General features: G+C 34.0%; 1 protein-coding gene across 1 annotated transcript in view; it reads right to left on the bottom strand.

Moving 5' to 3' along the window:
- Window positions 1–2,101: 2,101 nt before the first annotated feature.
- Window positions 2,102–18,510, bottom strand: part of LOC149800050 (uncharacterized) — a 40,135-nt gene continuing 23,726 nt past the window's right edge. The window contains exons 10-13 of the mRNA XM_089959593.1: window positions 17,105–17,226; window positions 13,691–13,863; window positions 10,000–10,162; window positions 2,102–8,580 (exon numbers count right to left, since the gene is read on the bottom strand). Of these exons, the coding sequence (XP_089815719.1) occupies window positions 8,546–8,580; window positions 10,000–10,162; window positions 13,691–13,863; window positions 17,105–17,226 (493 nt within the window). The 3' untranslated portion in view covers window positions 2,102–8,545. The remainder of the gene's footprint in view (window positions 8,581–9,999; window positions 10,163–13,690; window positions 13,864–17,104; window positions 17,227–18,510) is intronic.

Genomic DNA, 18,510 nt, shown 5'->3' with positions numbered 1-18,510 from the left:
CCGGGTATAATATCACAGAAGCCGATTTACCCGATTTCAAGTTTCCAGGATACAACGCGCCAGAACTAAGAAAGTCTCTTAATGATTTTCTCGATCCATCAACTTATATCCTCAGACACGATAACGGAGATGGTGGTAGGCATATTGCTCCATACAACGTAAATATCGCATCGGTGATAGCAATCAATCTAGTGTGTGATGTTATCGAAGGGAGTTACCAGGTAGATACCAATCAATCAAATCAAGCTCAACAGGGATATATCCTTTATTCATTTTCACCAACAGCCCCTCCGGGATTTTTAATCGTTGAGAATCCGATTAATCCGGTCTATATGCGATGCCATGATCGGTTTTTAACGAGAATTAATTTTAAACTCACCGATCAGTCAAATAACCTAATTGATCTACAGGAGGAGGAGTTAGTGATCACTCTGTTTGTAAGATCATTGTAAGCAGCAGAGGGGGCGATGACATCGACGCGGTCGTCGATGTGCTTACCGGACGCTGACGACACTGGGGATCGACGCGCAGAAGGTGTTAATTAAACCAAATGACGACGCGACGATCCCCCAACGACGTCGTCGTTTTTTTTTTACCAGCGCTGACTACACCGGATCCGTTGAGTGCAGAAAGTAATAATTAAGCAAAATAACGATTGGACAAAATGTCGGATTCGCCCCCTCTGCTGCTTGTTTCCCAGAGTGAGATGCAATAGTATTCAGCTAAACTAGAAGTCTACAAAGCAGGGAAGCAGGCTAACTGTTGACACACTTCCAAACAAGATTCCTTTTTATAAAAAAAACGCAACATTTTGTTTGTGAGACAATCGTCTATGTCGAAACTCAATTTTTGTATTTTTCAATTAGTAAATTATTGATGCTGTGATTTCATTGAAAGTAATAGTGATACTTCTTATCATCCTTGAGAATATCTTTACGTGCAAATTCAGGAATTTTTTGAAACTCGTTTTTCCCACAATGGTCCATATCTGTGAAACAAAGCTCTCTATTTTACAAAGTACTCATTTTGCTTGGTTACCTTGCTATCTTTAATCACATTTATCATTGAGTAGGTTAATTTAAAGTAATTTAATTAGATTATGTACACAATACAATTTATCACGGTGTTCAATTGATCAACTGATCCGAGTTACCCAAAATACGACTGGGGACCATTGGTTCTTAAGCATGTAGGATTCGTATGCCTTTTAACTTTTTTTTATTCCACCTCCTTTATTTAATTCAAAAAACTTAATGTGATAGTAGAAAAGGTGGACCACTTTTTATTTAGTGCAACCATACAACAATTGCTTCAGCTTGTCCGATATCAAAACCCAGTGGGCACTTAATTAGGTTTTTAGAAAATCTCAACTGACATAGTTGTTGACAGTATATTGACACAATATAACATAATATGCTCTGTCTTATGACAGGTATATAAAAACGATTCATCCTGTGGCCTTGACCTTTAAACCTTTGATCCATAACCCACAATGAATCTGGTTTAATGCCTGATGCCTATGCCTGGTCAGGAAGTTAATCAAATTACCCAACTGTTAAGGAGATCAGAATGGTATCATTAACTGTCACCGTCAATAGGCTTGCACACAAATTATAACATTTTAATTTATGTAATAAATAAAAGGTTTTACAGTTAACCAAATTACCTAACTATAAAGTAGAGGTAGGGGTTTGGGTTAGCATAAGAATATAATATGTTAATTAGAAACTCATTTTTTTCCCCACCATTACCCATGAAGCAGGTTGCATAGGATGCATGTATTGTTTAGCATTAATAAAGCTTATTGATAACAAGCTGAATATTTGTTCCATGAATTCAAACTAAGACCATTTCTTTCCGTTTAACTACAAAGTGTAATAGCCATCTCTGATATTCTTTAGCAATAATTTTTTAAAAAATTAGCTACTTTTCTGACTTCATGCCAATCGTGCAGGGTAGATTCTGGTTTGTGGACACCAAGCAATGGTAGAGTTGGGTCTAATCTGTCTGGAACTGGATGCTTGCTAAATAGTTTTAATATTCTGCCATTTAATGACAGTGTCAGAGCTATTTATTACAATACAAAAGACAAAGCACACAATTTTGGCGGAAAACATTTATTTACGAGACCATAACCAAGTGCCACTTGCTGCTAAAAGCAACTGATTCTCAAGCAAACATCATTACACAAACTGTAAGTGCTGACTGTGCATCTCTGGGACAATTCATTCCTTATAAACATATACCTGGGTGCATTTACCAATATGCTCCAGTGTGACATTTTCCATTCTTCTAAAATCTATTGCTTTTTACTAGCTATACTTGGAATACATTCAAATGTGAATAGAAAGGGAAATTTTAAAAAAATGTCTTAAAGAATATTTTGCTCATTACGAACCAAATGTAATACTAACCCACATTTTTTTAACTCGTAGCTGTAAAGAATAGTCAAACTCAAATGTTTTGAAACTAAAACTAATATAAACAAGTGTCCCCTGATGGGACATATTCTACTGGTCAAAAAGAATTGGTAGGAATTTGTGGGAACTCTTTTCTTCTATCCATTTTCCTTTTTTTCCTTCATAAGTACTAAAATCATCTCAGACATTCCTGAGGAATTCTCACAATATTTTGTCATAAATATCTGAGTTAACATGTTTACAGTACAACAGAAAAAGTTTGGCCTTTGATCTGATATTGTGGATAGATTCATCTGAGATACTGCCAAGATATATCCACAAGCTAAGTTTTGGTTTAGTTATAAATTAATGTTTCTTTTAAAAATCAAAGTTACTGGCAGCATTTAAGGTATTCTTCTCATGTATCTACAACGTGGTTTGACAAAAATCCATTTCATACATGTTCATTACCATGCTGACGACCCATCAGATTAAAAACTGGATTCAGGATTTCTGACTTTGAAACCAATGTCTGACTGCTAACTATCAACTTGTCCATTAATAAACATAAAATCCTGATTCAGAACCTCTGTCTTTGAAACCAATGTCTGAGTGCTGAGTATCAACTTGTCTTTTGATAAACAATGATATTCAAAGTCAGGTAAAAATTCAATTTTATTTTACAAGTCACTGTACTGACAAGATCAATCAATAAAGTAAAAATGCAAGCAGAGACCCTTGGCTGGTTTTCAAACTTGCTTACAATAGTGTGTATGTATGTGTGTGTGTGTGTATATATATATATATATATATATATATACACATACATACATACATACATACTGGTATTCTGATTTGCCTTATTTTTATTCAGGACCAATTAAATAATGCAAGAGGTGTTCAAGTGACAACTCTGGACAATGCCACCAAAAGTATGGTCATAAAAAGATGGCTGCCATTCTGGAAGGTCGTATACCTTTTTGGACCAACTACATAAGAAGTATTCCAATGAAAATCCTATTTTCATATCATCCATTGAGGCAAAGTAGTGCTAAACATTTTAAAGATGGTCACCATTGCGGTCTTGTTTGATATCATATTGGCACCTTTTGATTTCAGGCTGTCTACATGTCATAGGTAGTGAGTATGTATATATGGATGGACGGGGTTTAGTGGTACATCAGCACAATCCTGGCTGTACAGTGCCAATTAAAAGTTTAATTCTCAAAATGTGGATGTCAACTTTTTCTTTTCAATAATGAGGTAGATAAACTCATCCAAGAAACAAGAACCATGGCAGATAAAAGGTATGTATATTAAATTTCTTCTCATAGTGAAAACACCATATGACCTGATCCTCTGTGAAGCAGGAGTAGTGATAACAAGAGAGATGCATCATGGTTTTTATATCAGTAGAGCTAAAATATGTACGTAAAACATTCAAGTATTATTGGCTTTGCCTCAATGAATGGTAAGCTTAAATAACACATTATAAATAACCATACTGTAATTATACAGGTAAAGACATATATTGCCTCATTCCTCCAGATAAATCATTACATATATTTCTCCATAAATAAAATATCTTACTACAAATAAAATATCTTGTATGCATGCTCATTTCATATGAAATTTATAAAAAGATAAATTTTCTGTTTTGTATTTGACATTACCTGGCGATAGTAATTGGTATAAGATATACTCCAATAAAGTACTAATTCTTTTTCACCATCCATAATGCATATGACAGCAAAGTTATGCAGTTGTTTTAAACCAGAAATCTCCTGATGTGGATCACAATAACAAAGAAAATAAATAACTACAATACAAATTTGAATCGTATTAAACGACAACTGCATGAAATTTATAAAATTTTGCAACAGCAGTCTTAAACAGTAAGAAATAATGTATCTTTCTCAAAGTGATGGAAATGTGAAAACATTTCTTATGACAAATGTTCAAGAGCAATTATGTAGCAATACGTCAATTATCTACACCAATCAGGACAGTAGTATGTCAAATATCTAAACCCATCAGGACAATAACATGTCAAATGTCTTGACACAACAGGACAGTAACATGTCAAATATCTAAACCCATCAGGACAATAACATGTCAAATGTCTTGACACATCAGGACAGTAACATGTCAAATATCTAAACCCATCAGGACAATAATATGTCAAATGTCTTGACACATCAGGACAACAACATGTCAAATATCTAAACCCATCAGGACAATAACATGTCAAATGTCTTGACACATCAGGACAATAACATGTCAAATATCTAAACCCATCAGGACAATAACATGTCAAATGTCTTGACACATCAGGACTGTAACATGTCAAATATCTAAACCCATTAGGACAATAACATATCAATTGTCTAGACTCATCAGGACAGTAACACATCATCAAGTCTCATCAGGACAGTAACATGTCAAGTCTCATCAGAACAGTAACACATCAAGTCTCATCAGGACAGTAACACATCAAGTCTCATCAGGACAGTAACACAAGTCTCATCAGGACAGTAACATGTCAATTATCATGACCCATAAGGACAGTAATATTTTGATTATTCAGACCCAGCAGTAGACTTAGATTTGGAGTAGATAATAAACTGTTTCATTAGCTGATAATCCGGCAGTGTAATAATTTGTGCATCTGGAAACACTTGTTTCATCCATGTAATCAACAAATCTAAAAAATGTGTTCTAGATAAATAACACTTTAATGTGCCAAGTTTGGAAATTCAATATTGCTCTTAAAACCTTTCAACTAATGCTATTATTTTTCTTACAGATTACTTGAAGAGCATGCAGGATTAAAAAATGATGAATTAAACAAAGAAAATGTTTACATTGAGAGATTTATCTTACTATCATAATGAACAGCTGTTACCAAACACTGAGCTGATGTGAATATAAAGTTCAAATTGTTTTATTATCTTCTGTCAACATAATTCTACTGACAGCATCAAAATTAACATATCAAGATGCAAATGGAAGAAAAAAAATTACATTACAAATAAAATGTTTCCTACATGGACGGCATTGTATATAAGTTGCATTCACTTATGAGTCTTTATAGTATGACCCAAAACATTCGACAGAACCAAAACAACCTTTCATGGTGGTTTAGAGCCAACTTAAAAAATTGACAGACATTTCAATACAAAATCTCATGAAATTTAAATTAAAAAATACTGTCACCTCTAATATGGACGGATTTCAAATAAAGGACATTTATGCAAAAATATTCAAAATTTTCATTTATTGAGGTTTTTCAAGTAAATTCTCTTGAACTTCTACATTTAGGTTGTCAGCTTAAATGGATGAACAACTTCAACCGCACATAGACAGACTGAACAAAAGGCTAGTATGCAAGACTGATGGTTGTATAACACTAACACAACATGGACTGAATTTCATTTTTTAACAAACTATATTTACTATCCTTGTTAGGGAAATATGTGAAGATTTGTTCACCCATTAAAAGCCATGTTCCATGATGATGGATACATATATATATATATATATATATATATATATATATATATTAACAAACAGAATCTACATTTTATGCTTAAAAATTTAATACATATAAAAAGTATTTCATTTAAGCTTTCATTTAAACATGCACTGTCAGCAATTTATAGATAATGATAAATAAAAATGAAAACTAACAAATGTATATCTGTACTCTGTTGTCTGCAAATAGTTTGACCAATTACATTTTTGTTTTACAACACCAACAAGAAATAAAGAAATAAACCTTTATTATGTTTAAAATTTGACGCAATAGGGCAGTCTCCATCAGCAGTCTGTCACTATTAATAATATTTACAAAGTTTAAGGCTGAATAGCATGGGAATCGGAAATGCTATATGTAATACATGATCTAGGAGTATGGATAAAACATACATGACACCCATGGTGGGAGTGTGATATAGTTCTGGTCAGCTAGAGATGGCCAAAAGAGAAATGACTAAAGACAAAACAAACTGCATCTAAGACATGGTGGTTTTCTTTGATATACACTGTTTTACAATCGCTGCTGCTGCACTGAACTGTGACTCTCATTTGCCACATAATGCTTGTTGAAGCCCTTGACTGACTGAAGCATCATTAAAATAAATAAGTATGATCTCCATCAAGCTGTATTAACCCTTGAAAGATAATACTAATTAACTTGGCCCCAAAACTTGTACCAGCAAGTCCCAAAACTTGTACTGACAGGTCCCAATGTCCAGAACATGACATACATTATTTTAAACTTCACTAAATAACTTAACAATCTCTAAAAAACAAAAATGTGGAATGCAAATTAAGGAAAAACTGTTTTAATCATGAAATGGATGCACACTGGGTAAATCACTGTGCATTATGGGAATGTTTTGATCACAACCATATATAAAATATTATAACACTTTCAACTCTGCTTGCATATGCAAGAAATCATTCAAGTCTAACGCATAAAAACTAATATGAATAGAATTCAATATTTTGCTGATTTTTTTTAATGGCACTTTCATCTGGAATGTTCTAATGTCATCAAAGTCCCAATTTTCTTATCTTAATTTTTGTAAACTTCAATGATATAAACCAAACTGGATTTCTTATAAGACAACTGTTTGTAATTCTTTTAGTCAAATTATTGAAATAAATATAAGAAACATAAATTGACACTAAAAAAAGCATTTTCCCCACACCAAACAGCTAAAATGGACCCATATGGATGCACTAAAACAGTTGTAGTGTAAAACCTAGGCGTTAAACACTGGATTATAAAAATATTAGGTTTAATTTATGCAGAATCCTAAAAATATCAAAAACACAAAAAATTTACTCTAACTAAAGACTTTCAAGAAAAAGTCCCAGATTTCATCAGATTTTCCAATTATATCCAGCTGGGGGAATTGTTTGGTAAATAATTCAGGGATCAAATTAGAAAATGCAGACAAAATGTAACTGACAAAAGAACTGCATGTTAGTGAATGTTGCTGTTTGGAGGAGTGTCAAAATATTAAACCCCAATTAGATCTGACATGTACTCCACAGGTATATGTCTTGCCGGTGAATGAACAATTATGACATTGCTATCCACTAAAGCAAGACAGACAGGAATTCTGCACATATCTGGCTACAAACTTTAAACATACAGTAATATTTTCCTACTGTTTCAGACAAACACAGCAAATGATGTAGGAAAAGCTTCAAACAGCACCTTTATATTAATGACAGCAATGTAAATGCCACTGGTGCTGTATTCACCAAAAATGTAATTCACAAGTGAAGTGACAAACTAAAATCAAAATAATGGCTTGGAGGGTTGGGTAAATATACAACAAAGGGACAAACATAAATCATAAAATACTGACAATAATATTCCTCTCTTTTCATCACAAGCAAATACCAAAATCATTATGAAACACGTGCTATTTAAGTTTTTTCTTTGCATTAGCTCCTATCTCAGAATTGCTTTAAAAATAAAACACTGAAAAAAGTTCGACAGAAAATATCTGAACAATTGCCTTTTATGAACATTCTGTATTAAAATGAGTCTAAACAGAAGTGGTCAATGTCAAGGTAGATAACTGAGTATAACCTTTTCCTCAGGTTAAGATTTTGAGTTATGTTCCATTACATCAACTGGACTCCAATTTTTCAAGGCGAAAGGACAAACAGAGCAAACAAGAGAAATGTGCCAGCAGAGAAGACTGCATGCCATGGGCTTCTGATGGGTACAAAATGATTATTCTTTCATCAATTATTAACTGGTAGTCATTAATATATAAAACTACACCACAAACAATAATTTAATTTTTTCCCCTGGAAAGCAGAAAAATTTGCTCTCAAGGAAAGGCTGTATTCTAAGCAAGCATGAAATAATGAGCATCTTAAAGCTGAAAATTATGTTGTTGAAAACATACTGAATAACATAATTCATATTTTACATAACCTTCAATTTCCACAATCAACTTTAAAGCTGCTCTTCATGTCTGAAATTATTCTTCACTACAAGCTTTCGTAAAGATGATGGCTGAAGACACTTATTTCAGCAGCTGATAGGTTACGCACCATGTATTGAATAAGATGCATTATGCAGTAATACTGGAAAGGTGAGATAATGGTTCCAAACCTCATCTCCAGATTCGACAGGTGTTGTCTTTACTACCTGCAAAGAGATAATTAACATGAGTACTACAATGGCTTGTTTAATTTACAATCAAAAGTATCTAAATAACTATTAATATTTCCATCACTTCTTTCCCATTCATTTTGATGATGCAAATATACTTGGGGTGGGGGTGGGTCAAGGGAAACTTTTGAGTACCATATTGACCAAACATCAGCAACATTGTTCATTCAACACAAAATACCGAACAGAATATTCAGCTGCTACATGACATCAGGTTTAATACATCCTGTAAAATGGTACCACTCTCTCCAGACAGATCACATGGCATCTCCAATCAGAACAATGAAGCTGTTTGTACCAAAATGCACAAAGTGATGCAATTTAAACAAGGTGAAAATGGCACAGAATTCAGTCATATGCCCAAGCATGCTATGAAGAACAGTGCCATGTCAAAATGACTGTGATACATTGATGAAATTATAATGAAAGGAAGTTTTCTAGTAAACTGCAACTTGCAAAGAGAAACTAAGGAGTGTTTTAGCCAACAGATCATCTCAATCATACACTGCCATAATGAACATTGTTACAATGTGGTGTCATGTGATGTCATTTGGTAAACAATGGACACACATATGCCCTGGCAGCTTCAATAAAATTTCTAATGTGTTTTTCTGATCACTGGCAGGCAAACCTTGATATAAAGCAATCTTTATCCCACATGAAAGTAGCAGATGTTTACAATTTCACCTTACTGTGAAAAAGAGTCCCTTCTGATAAAACCACCTCTTCAATGCACTATAACAATGACCTATCATAAATTTACAGGCACTGTGGTAATTCAATATAAGGCACAGTGGTAATTCAATATAAAGCACAGTGGTAATTCAATATAAGGCACAGTGGTAATTCAATATAAAGCACAGTGGTAATTCAATATAAGGCACAGTGGTAATTCAATATAAAGCACAGTGGTAATTCAATATATGGCACAGTGGTAATTCAATATAAAGCACAGTGGTAATTCAATATAAGGCACAGTGGTAATTCAATATAAAGCACAGTGGTAATTCAATATAAGGCACAGTGGTAATTCAGTATAAAGCACAGTGGTAATTCAATATAAGGTACAGTAGTAATTTAATACATGGCACTTCAGCATAACATGGTCCCCAATATGCACATGTGTAATCATTGATTCCATATACTGGGTGAACTTCATTTCAGCTTATAGTCTACCTCAGTGTAAGGCCATCTTTCCTATTACTGATGTGCCCTTTTATGGCTTCCCTAAACATCATTATAGTGAGGGACTACTGTTATGGGCTGTTTTTGGCAGATGACTACAAAAAAGGGGTTACCTTATGAGCAGGGTAAATTCTAAAACAATACATTTCACATAAGAAAGTCTGACTGAAATAAAAAAATTACTGAACATGAAAAAACTGAAGAATTTACCTGTTATTATTGTATTTCCTTCATAATTGAATGCACAGCTAAATATCTCATCTGTATGTCCTTCTAAAATTTGTTTACACTTTCCATCTTCTGGGTCCCATAGCCTTGAAGTCTTATCTGCACTTGCTGTTAAAACGGATGTTCCTTGAGGATTGAATGTAATCTGGTGAAATGAAAATAATACTGAGTTTAGACTCTGTGTGTGTGATATAGATTTTTGATGTAGCTTTAACAATTTTCCAGTCAGATCGCTACGATGTCTGCAGTGTGGCAGTTTTAAAGTGATGTCTAGCACTGGGGCATAATGCCGCAGACATGTAGCATGATGTCCCACCCAGTCACATTGTCCTGACAACAGGCCGACCAGTCCTAATACTAACCTCTTAAAGCTGAGCACCTAGCAAGGCAGCTGTTAGTACCAATTTTATGTCTCTGGTGTGACTCAGTCGTGGTTTGAACCCATGACCTCCTGCATTCAGGGCGTATGCTCTAACCACTAGAGCGGTGGGTTTAGACTCTAAAATATTCATTAACTTTTTCACAGTCTTGTAAAATAAGGCTTTCTGTTCTGTGATTAAAATCTGCAAAATATCATCACTGATTGTAAATTTGTCCATGTTTTGAACACATTAGTAAATTGTGGAAATATCGTAATTTAAAACTGACCGCAGTGCATCCAAGTGATAATTGTTACCCGACACACCTGCAAATTTTGAATGACTGAACATCAATATTTTCTGCAGAAAATCCAGGATATACTCTCCAAAATACTGACACCTCTGTGATGATATGGCATGCAACATCACCGAGAATAACATTTTATGTTATTTTTCAAAAGAATTTTTGTAAGATCCATGTATAGTTGCTTACAGATCAAACCCAACTGCAAACTGCATAGATCTAGATCTACCATCGTATAATGTGCCAATATGTCTTGGTCCATACAGTTTCTTTGTACTAATTAGTATAAAAAAAACAAACAAGATCCTAATATGCTGGCATATTATTATTTGATGGTAGATCATGGTCTATGTTGTTTGCAGCTGGACTGAAATTGCATGCAAGTTTAGAGGTATTTTACAACAGAGATAATAACAGTCTTGTGTTTGAAAGTTTTACTGTCATAAATATCCATTTTACCAGCTCTGCTAATGTGTCATCTGTACAATTCAATTTGCGGGCAGTACAATTACCATTTCTACCCTCAAGTATTTGATGGCTGTCCCCTAAATACTACAAGTAATTTAATTCAGGTGCCCATTTTATCTATTTTAATTGTGAGAGTACTGTCCATAGTCATTTTTTCTTTTTACAAAATTTAAATTTATAGGGTACCAACTTTAGAGATTTCACCTTCATGAGATCAGTGAGTACCATTTTTGAGGTAAAAAAAAATGATAACAGAACTGTTTAACAATTTCTGCAGATTTTTAAATTTGACAAAATGTGTAATTTCTTTGGTCAATCTATACTTTTGCATTCATAATACAAAGAAAACATTCTGTGAAAAAATATTCATTAAATTAACACAGCAGGCAAACTAAAATAAATATTTGAACAGTTACATACCATATATGCTCAATTATAAGCTGAACCATACTACAAACTGCGTAGACCCAGATCTGCAAATGCATGTGCTGGCAGATCCAGGTCTCTGCAGTTTCCTAGAGGTCAGCAGTAGAACAAACAATATAGACCCTGATCTGATGGCACATATGTAATGGCAAAACAGGGTATAAGTTGTCTGCAGATGGATTCAAATTATAAATAAGTATATATGTTATGTATAATATATGTATAATATTATATGATATCTGCTTATTTTAAATTATTGATAATGAGAAATGAGTGAATTGCTGACAAAACATCTTAAGATCTCCAACATAACTAGAAACAGTATTGAAAAACTGTAATAACATAGCTATGTTGAAATTCTAAATGCACTGTTTATGCATATTTTTTTAAAAATAATTTAGTTCAACATTTTCTAATTTTGAAGCCGCTATATTAAAGAAACGTTTGACAAGTTCAAATGGAAAGGTGCTAACTTGGGAGTGGTGCTAAAATCAGAATTTTTACATTGTCATAAATGTAAAAACAATGACTTCCCATATTCAACTGCATTCCAAAGACTAACAATTGCAAAGTAGCATTTCAAGCAGCAAATTACAAACCAACATACTGGCCTGTCACCAACAAAAACATCAAGGTTAAGTTTATTCTTGTGGCAATTTTAGTTTAATCAACTTTAAGGCAAACTTAAATTTCAGTGAGTCAGATCACTAGATACTATACGTAAGTCCATACTCTAAATCTGAGGATGAAATTCAGATCTGTTCAGTGTGCAGGCACCGTCAAGCCTATTTAATATAATACTTTTTAATAACAAAGGTAGAACAAATGTATAACATTCTTTTTTGGACACAACAGATCAATAAGTGATCAATCATGGCTGTTACAGTATAAAGTTATCAACTTTCTAGTTTTAAAAAAAGCTGCAATGGAGATAAAAGTCTTAACGGGAGATAAAAGTCTCCAAGGGAGGTACAAAGAAATGATAAACCAAGGTAACTAAAGAAAGAAAGCACAACTAGGGCTATAAGATATTTCACAAAAGAGGTATAAATTATATCACAACAATGTTAGTTAAGAAGAATACCATCAACAGAACCGTATATACTCAAATCATTTTGCTGCAACTAGTTTTTTTTCTCTCAGTCTTGGTGACTTATACCTTTGACATATTAATCCCCAAATCAATAATTGTCTTTCTTGTCTCTAATTCAAGCCATGTACAAGATATGGTTATATTTTATGGCATATGACTCTCTAAGTCATTCTGTGGAAACCATTTTCCTTCTTACTGTTCTTCGGACTCTGATCTTTGTCCTCAACTCCAAAATCAATACACATCTTTGTCCCAAATGCAAGCCATTTACAAAGTTTAATCAAAGCAGGTTGACAAGTTCTCTTTTAAGTAGTTTTGTGGAAATTCTTGCAGTCTATTTGACCATGAACTATAACATTTTTATCCCAAAAGGAAAAGGTGTCTTCTTTGTCTCAAATGTAAGACATCCTCAAAGTCTGTTAAAGTAGGTGATAAAGAACTGAAAAATATTGTGCAGCAGCCATTTTTCTTCTTAAAGTCACTGTGACCTTGCCTTTGCCCTTTGACTGTTAAACCTAAAATAACAATAAATAGGTGTATTTAAGACATCTGCAAAAGCTGGTCAAGGTATCTGGTATTTTAAGAAAAGTTGTTGTATGGTAAGAATTTTCCTGTTTTAGTCATTGTGACCCTGATCTTTGACATTTTGAGCCCAGAATCAATTAGTTTTTCCTTAGAAAAAATGCAAGCTACCAACAAAGTGTAGCAAGCCCAGAATCAATTAGTTTTTTCCTTAGACAAAATGCAAGCTACTAACAAAGTGTAGCAACATCAGTTGGTGGAAAATTGAGTTACTGAATGGAAGAAAAACAGTAGACAGATGGACAACATCCAAACATTATGTACTCCATTTTGGCCGACATTTAAAAATTGGAAGTATTACTGTGTAAGCAAAGTCATAAGCTGTGGATCATGACTTTTCTTTAATAAACAGTTAATAGTTCTAATCTATCCATTTGATCCTAGTAAAAAGAATATCATACATTTGCAGAATACAGATATATGATTGGGGAGGTAACCAACCTTTGATATTTCCCCTTCATGTCCTGTGATGGTTGAGATGACTGAGTGTGTGAGGGCATTATAACATCGTGCTGTACTGTCAGCTGAGGCGGTGAGAAGCATTTGACCTGTGTAGTCAAAAGCGACATCCAGTACCTCATCCTCATGACCTCTCAATGTTCCTATACATCTTCCTGGAAACACAGCCACTATATATATAACTTTTTTCAAACTAATAGGTAAAATTTTTTAAAAGCCTTGTACAATTGATGATAATTAATTTTTCTACGTAACATAATGTTGCTTTTCACACTCAAAGTAACAGTGTTTTGTTACAATTGCACTACAGTTAGGAATGGCAAAAAAATGCAGAACAATAAATCTGATACTGAAATATCATTTATTTTTGTTCGGTACTTAAGTTTGCGGTTTTGCCTGTCAAAGTTTGCATATTAGTAGGTATTTAATTTCATGGTTTAACCTCTACAAATATCCAAAATAAAGAATACAAAAGAATAAAACTATGCCGATGCCAACGGCGGCCAATTTAATGTTTAAACCAATACTACCACCTGTATGACACAAATCAAAGACCTGATAAGTTCAATACTTACACCATGTTTTCGAAGCCAGCAACACTAAAACAATACCTCCATCTATATGAGCACAAATAAAACACCTGTCAAGATTAACCACTTCTGCCATGTTTTTGTTTGAGTGCTCAACATCAAAGGAAGCCAACACAGCCAACAACACTAGGCCAATCGGTATATTAAAGTACATATGAATGATCTGCTACTTAAACCACTGTCCATCAAGTTGCACCATCAGTACTTTCTGACGATCATGGCGTTAACACGGTGGCTTAAGAGTGGTATAATTCAACTTAGACCCCCCCACTCAGTTCATGGACTTCCTAACCCATAGGAAGCTGCAAACACGGCGCAGGCACTTGCTTACCAGGCAGCTAAAGTTTGTGCCTGCCTTTTGTAATCACCGACTTCAACCACTGGACTTGATGGTAAATAAAGAGCACAAAGAAGAATTAAAGTCACACTTACATGAGTGGTATGCTAAACAGGCAATCAACACCATTACGGAAAAAGATGTTACTGGTGACAACCAGTGCACAGTATTAGTAAACCTGGCAACCTCATTAATCAAGCCAATTCATGCTGAATGGATAATTGCAGCTCATGTGACAATGAGTGAAAGATCGGACCTAATTATCAGTGGTTTTGAGAAAGCTGGACTTGTTTCATTCAGCAATTTGGGGATTGTTTACCTGAGAAGCATCTGTGAGTACCATGAGACTTGATGGATATGATGTTGATACAGTGGCTTTGTTGAAAAATCTGTGAAGTGTGAGCTTTAATACTCTGTTGTAATTGTGTATATACAGTGTTTCATTAATAATAGTGTTTGAAGAAATAGTTATAGTATTTGACAGGATTGTTGTTCTTTTCAATTAAAAATGCATGGATAAAATGAAATGTGCTTTCAGAAGGATTTGAACATTTCAACAATAGTTGTACTCAAATGAAGGATCGATTTGAATAAGTATTAAATTTAATTTTCATAGACTATTGTTTGAATACCTTATGCTTTTTCTCTATTTCCTCTCTTTCCTTACTTACCTCACATATCGATTTAAGGCAGTGAGTGTAAAATTACATCTATCTGCTACTTTATCGAACGTGCGGATTGAAACAATATAAAATGATTTATAATTCTTGTTTCAAAGGGTTAAAATAAAAAATAAAACAAACACATGTAAAAGCTAATATTTAATTACCAGATTACAGTATTGACCTTGATTTATCCAATACTAGGAGCTGTGGTAATCTCCAGGAATGAAACACTGTAAGAAGGGGGGGGCTGGTCATCATCCTATGTGGATCAGTTTTCGTTAGGGATTTAAATTTGTGGTTCGGGGCAACAACAAAAACCACAAAAATTGGTCCCCCATGACAATTGATAAATACTACAGCAACACACCACTGGAGCAAAGAAACACGTTTCAATGGCTTAAATCACAAGATCAGACAATGATTAACAAACAATGCTTTCAGCAAAATTTCTCACCCTGATAAAAGTACATTGGGAACATTGCACAATAAAACAGCAACACTTATGAAGTTGAGGGTAATGTAGAAAAAAGATAATGCAACAAGCAAAAGGTTTGCCTTGGTTATATAATTTAATGGGCAAATTCTTCATGTAAGGTCAATTTTAAGAAGAAACTAGTCAAATATCTTAAATAACTAAATGCCATGTGCCAAGCACAAATACATTCCTGACAACTTGGTGTCTGATTCACAATTGTAGGATTCATGCTGATTTCTCAAAAACCATGCCCAAAAAGAACCAAAATCATGTAAATTACAGATTATATTTTCAATCCCTATTTTTATGTCTTCATTCAATTTCCCCTATATTTAATTAAGTTGGGAAAGGATGAGGAAATATGCAATTAGGGGCTCCAACTCCTGCAAAATGATGACAGAGAAGGCTGGCAAAGCTGCACACAGACGACCAAATTTAGCTGAAATCTGACAATCCCTTTTAAGTTATACTGCAGAAACCAAACTGTTGTTGGACGGATGGATGGACAGATGAACTTAGTCCAGTGGAGGTCTTAATCATTAACACCTATAGCTATTTATACAAAACAAGCAACAGAGGAATACACTTGAATAATGTATAGTCATCATCATACAAAATCATGCATGTGATAATTTATTGTGGTACTGTTGTTATATTAGTCAATGTATTGCAAGTACTATTGACCTGGAAGGTTCCATTTATATGTTACATTAAAGCTGATCAAAGGAATGAACACAATTTGCCAGATATCGATCATCATGTTTATGTTTTTTATGACCATAAGCAATTCTAATATCTCTCTAAATACATGCAATCTGAAACATGAATACCTTAAGTCTTTCCTTCTCTTTATTTCTTAAAATTTAAAAACAAAATAATTTGGACAAAATATTTAAACTATTACCATTCATGAATATTTTCTTTTGCAATCACTCCATATTCAAGACAATAAGCAGTCAAACCATATTAAGGGAGGTAACCACACTGAATGTAATAATTTCCTCTTCAGTTCATAATATCAGCTATGCCCCTCTACATAGTTCTGCTGGAACTTTCAAGGTCCAAAAGGCTAATACAGCTAAATTGATAAAGTGCCTTATAATTAGAAATGCAAACTGTTTTTAGTAACATATGAGTACATGTATGCCATTGACTTTGGAGGGATCAAAGCAAAATGGGTACAAGACAGATTACAGAATTTCAAAAGCATTAAACCTAAAGTTTGCTCATCCTATTCGCTAATCAACTTATGTACCCTATCCTTATTGCCAGGCACTTGCCCAGGCTCATAAAATGTTTACCAGTAATGGTTTTATTATGTCACTGTACCTGTGGCTGTGTCCCAGATTTTACAGGTTTTATCCATGGATCCGGTGGCAATCAGGGAACAGTCCCAGTTGAACTGGGCACTGCTGATTTCTGCTTTGTGACCTATCAATGTATGAGCCCGCCTGCAAAGATTAAACAATAAATGAATACATTTTTCAAATGATAGTATATTTCCATTTGATTCATAAAATAAATTAAAAAATTCAAACCAGTTATAAAAACTAGATTTGTTTGTACAACACATATGCCCCAAAATAGTCCAAGTCCAAAACATTCAAACTCTTATTTAAATGGGACTTTATGATATGACAATCACATCAGGTCATCTACATATGCATAAAAACATGCCTATCAAATTTCATTAATCTAGCGGGTCTGCCCAATCTTGCTAACAAGCTGGAATTTTTCAAGAAAAGTCCAACAACGTCTAAAAATTGATTAACTGTTATTACAGCAATGGCTTGAAAATCGAATCATACCAGCTAACTACACATAAATATGATGGCCACACTTCATTTGTCAATATTAAGAGATTTTTATGCAACGTTCCTACTGAACTTCTTGGCCTGGCAGTACATATTCTACAAGCTCAAAATGCCTCCCCACCCCATTTATTTTTAGTAACAAAGCCATCCACAAAGTTTGTTCCCAGTCTGTAGTGTGAAACTGATATTGTGAAGTAATCATTTTTCGTTTTCCTATCACAGTAACATGAACCTTGCAGACAAAATTGATAAGCTTTTCCTTAACTCAAGTGCAAGTCATCCACAAAGTGTGTTCCAGTCTGTAGTGTCAAACTAATATTGTGAAGTAATCATTTTTCTTTGGACTATCACAGTAACCTGAACATTGGAGCCAAAATTGATTAACTTTTCCTTAACTCACATTCAAGCCATCCACAAAGTTAGGTCCCAGTCTGTAATATGAAAATGATATTGTTAAGTAACCATGTTTCTTTTTCCAACCACAATAACCTGAACCTTGGAGCCAAAACTGATAAGCTTTTCCTTAACTCTAGTGCAAGCCATTCACAAAGTTAGGTCCAGGTATGTCATGTAGAACAGATATTACTGAGCAGAAACCTTTTTTTGTCATTCAGTCAGTGACCTTGGCCTCTGATTTATTGACTCTAAAGGTTGAGAATGGGAGATGGTGAAGAACTGGAGTTATTGTGCAGAAACAAACTAGGGAACAAATAAATAAATGGACAGATGAATGGACACATAAAAACTGATGACTAAATTTTTTTGTGACCCAGACGGAAGTACCCCCACTTTGCTCAGATGAATAGATTCACAGACCCTCAGGCTACTTCAGCATTCTAAATCACTGCTCTTGCAATTTACCTTTAGTAAAAATACTGCCAGAAATATTTCAGAAGTTGAGTCCTTGGACTTCCCAGTAAC

The sequence above is a fragment of the Sinohyriopsis cumingii genome, chromosome 5 (genome assembly GCF_028554795.1).
Source record: "Sinohyriopsis cumingii isolate HCF-2022 chromosome 5, ASM2855479v2, whole genome shotgun sequence".
In the NCBI taxonomy this organism is placed as follows: Eukaryota; Metazoa; Mollusca; class Bivalvia; order Unionida; family Unionidae; genus Sinohyriopsis; species Sinohyriopsis cumingii.
Note: the sequence above shows the minus strand (reverse complement) of the source record. Positions and strands in the feature narration are given on the sequence as shown.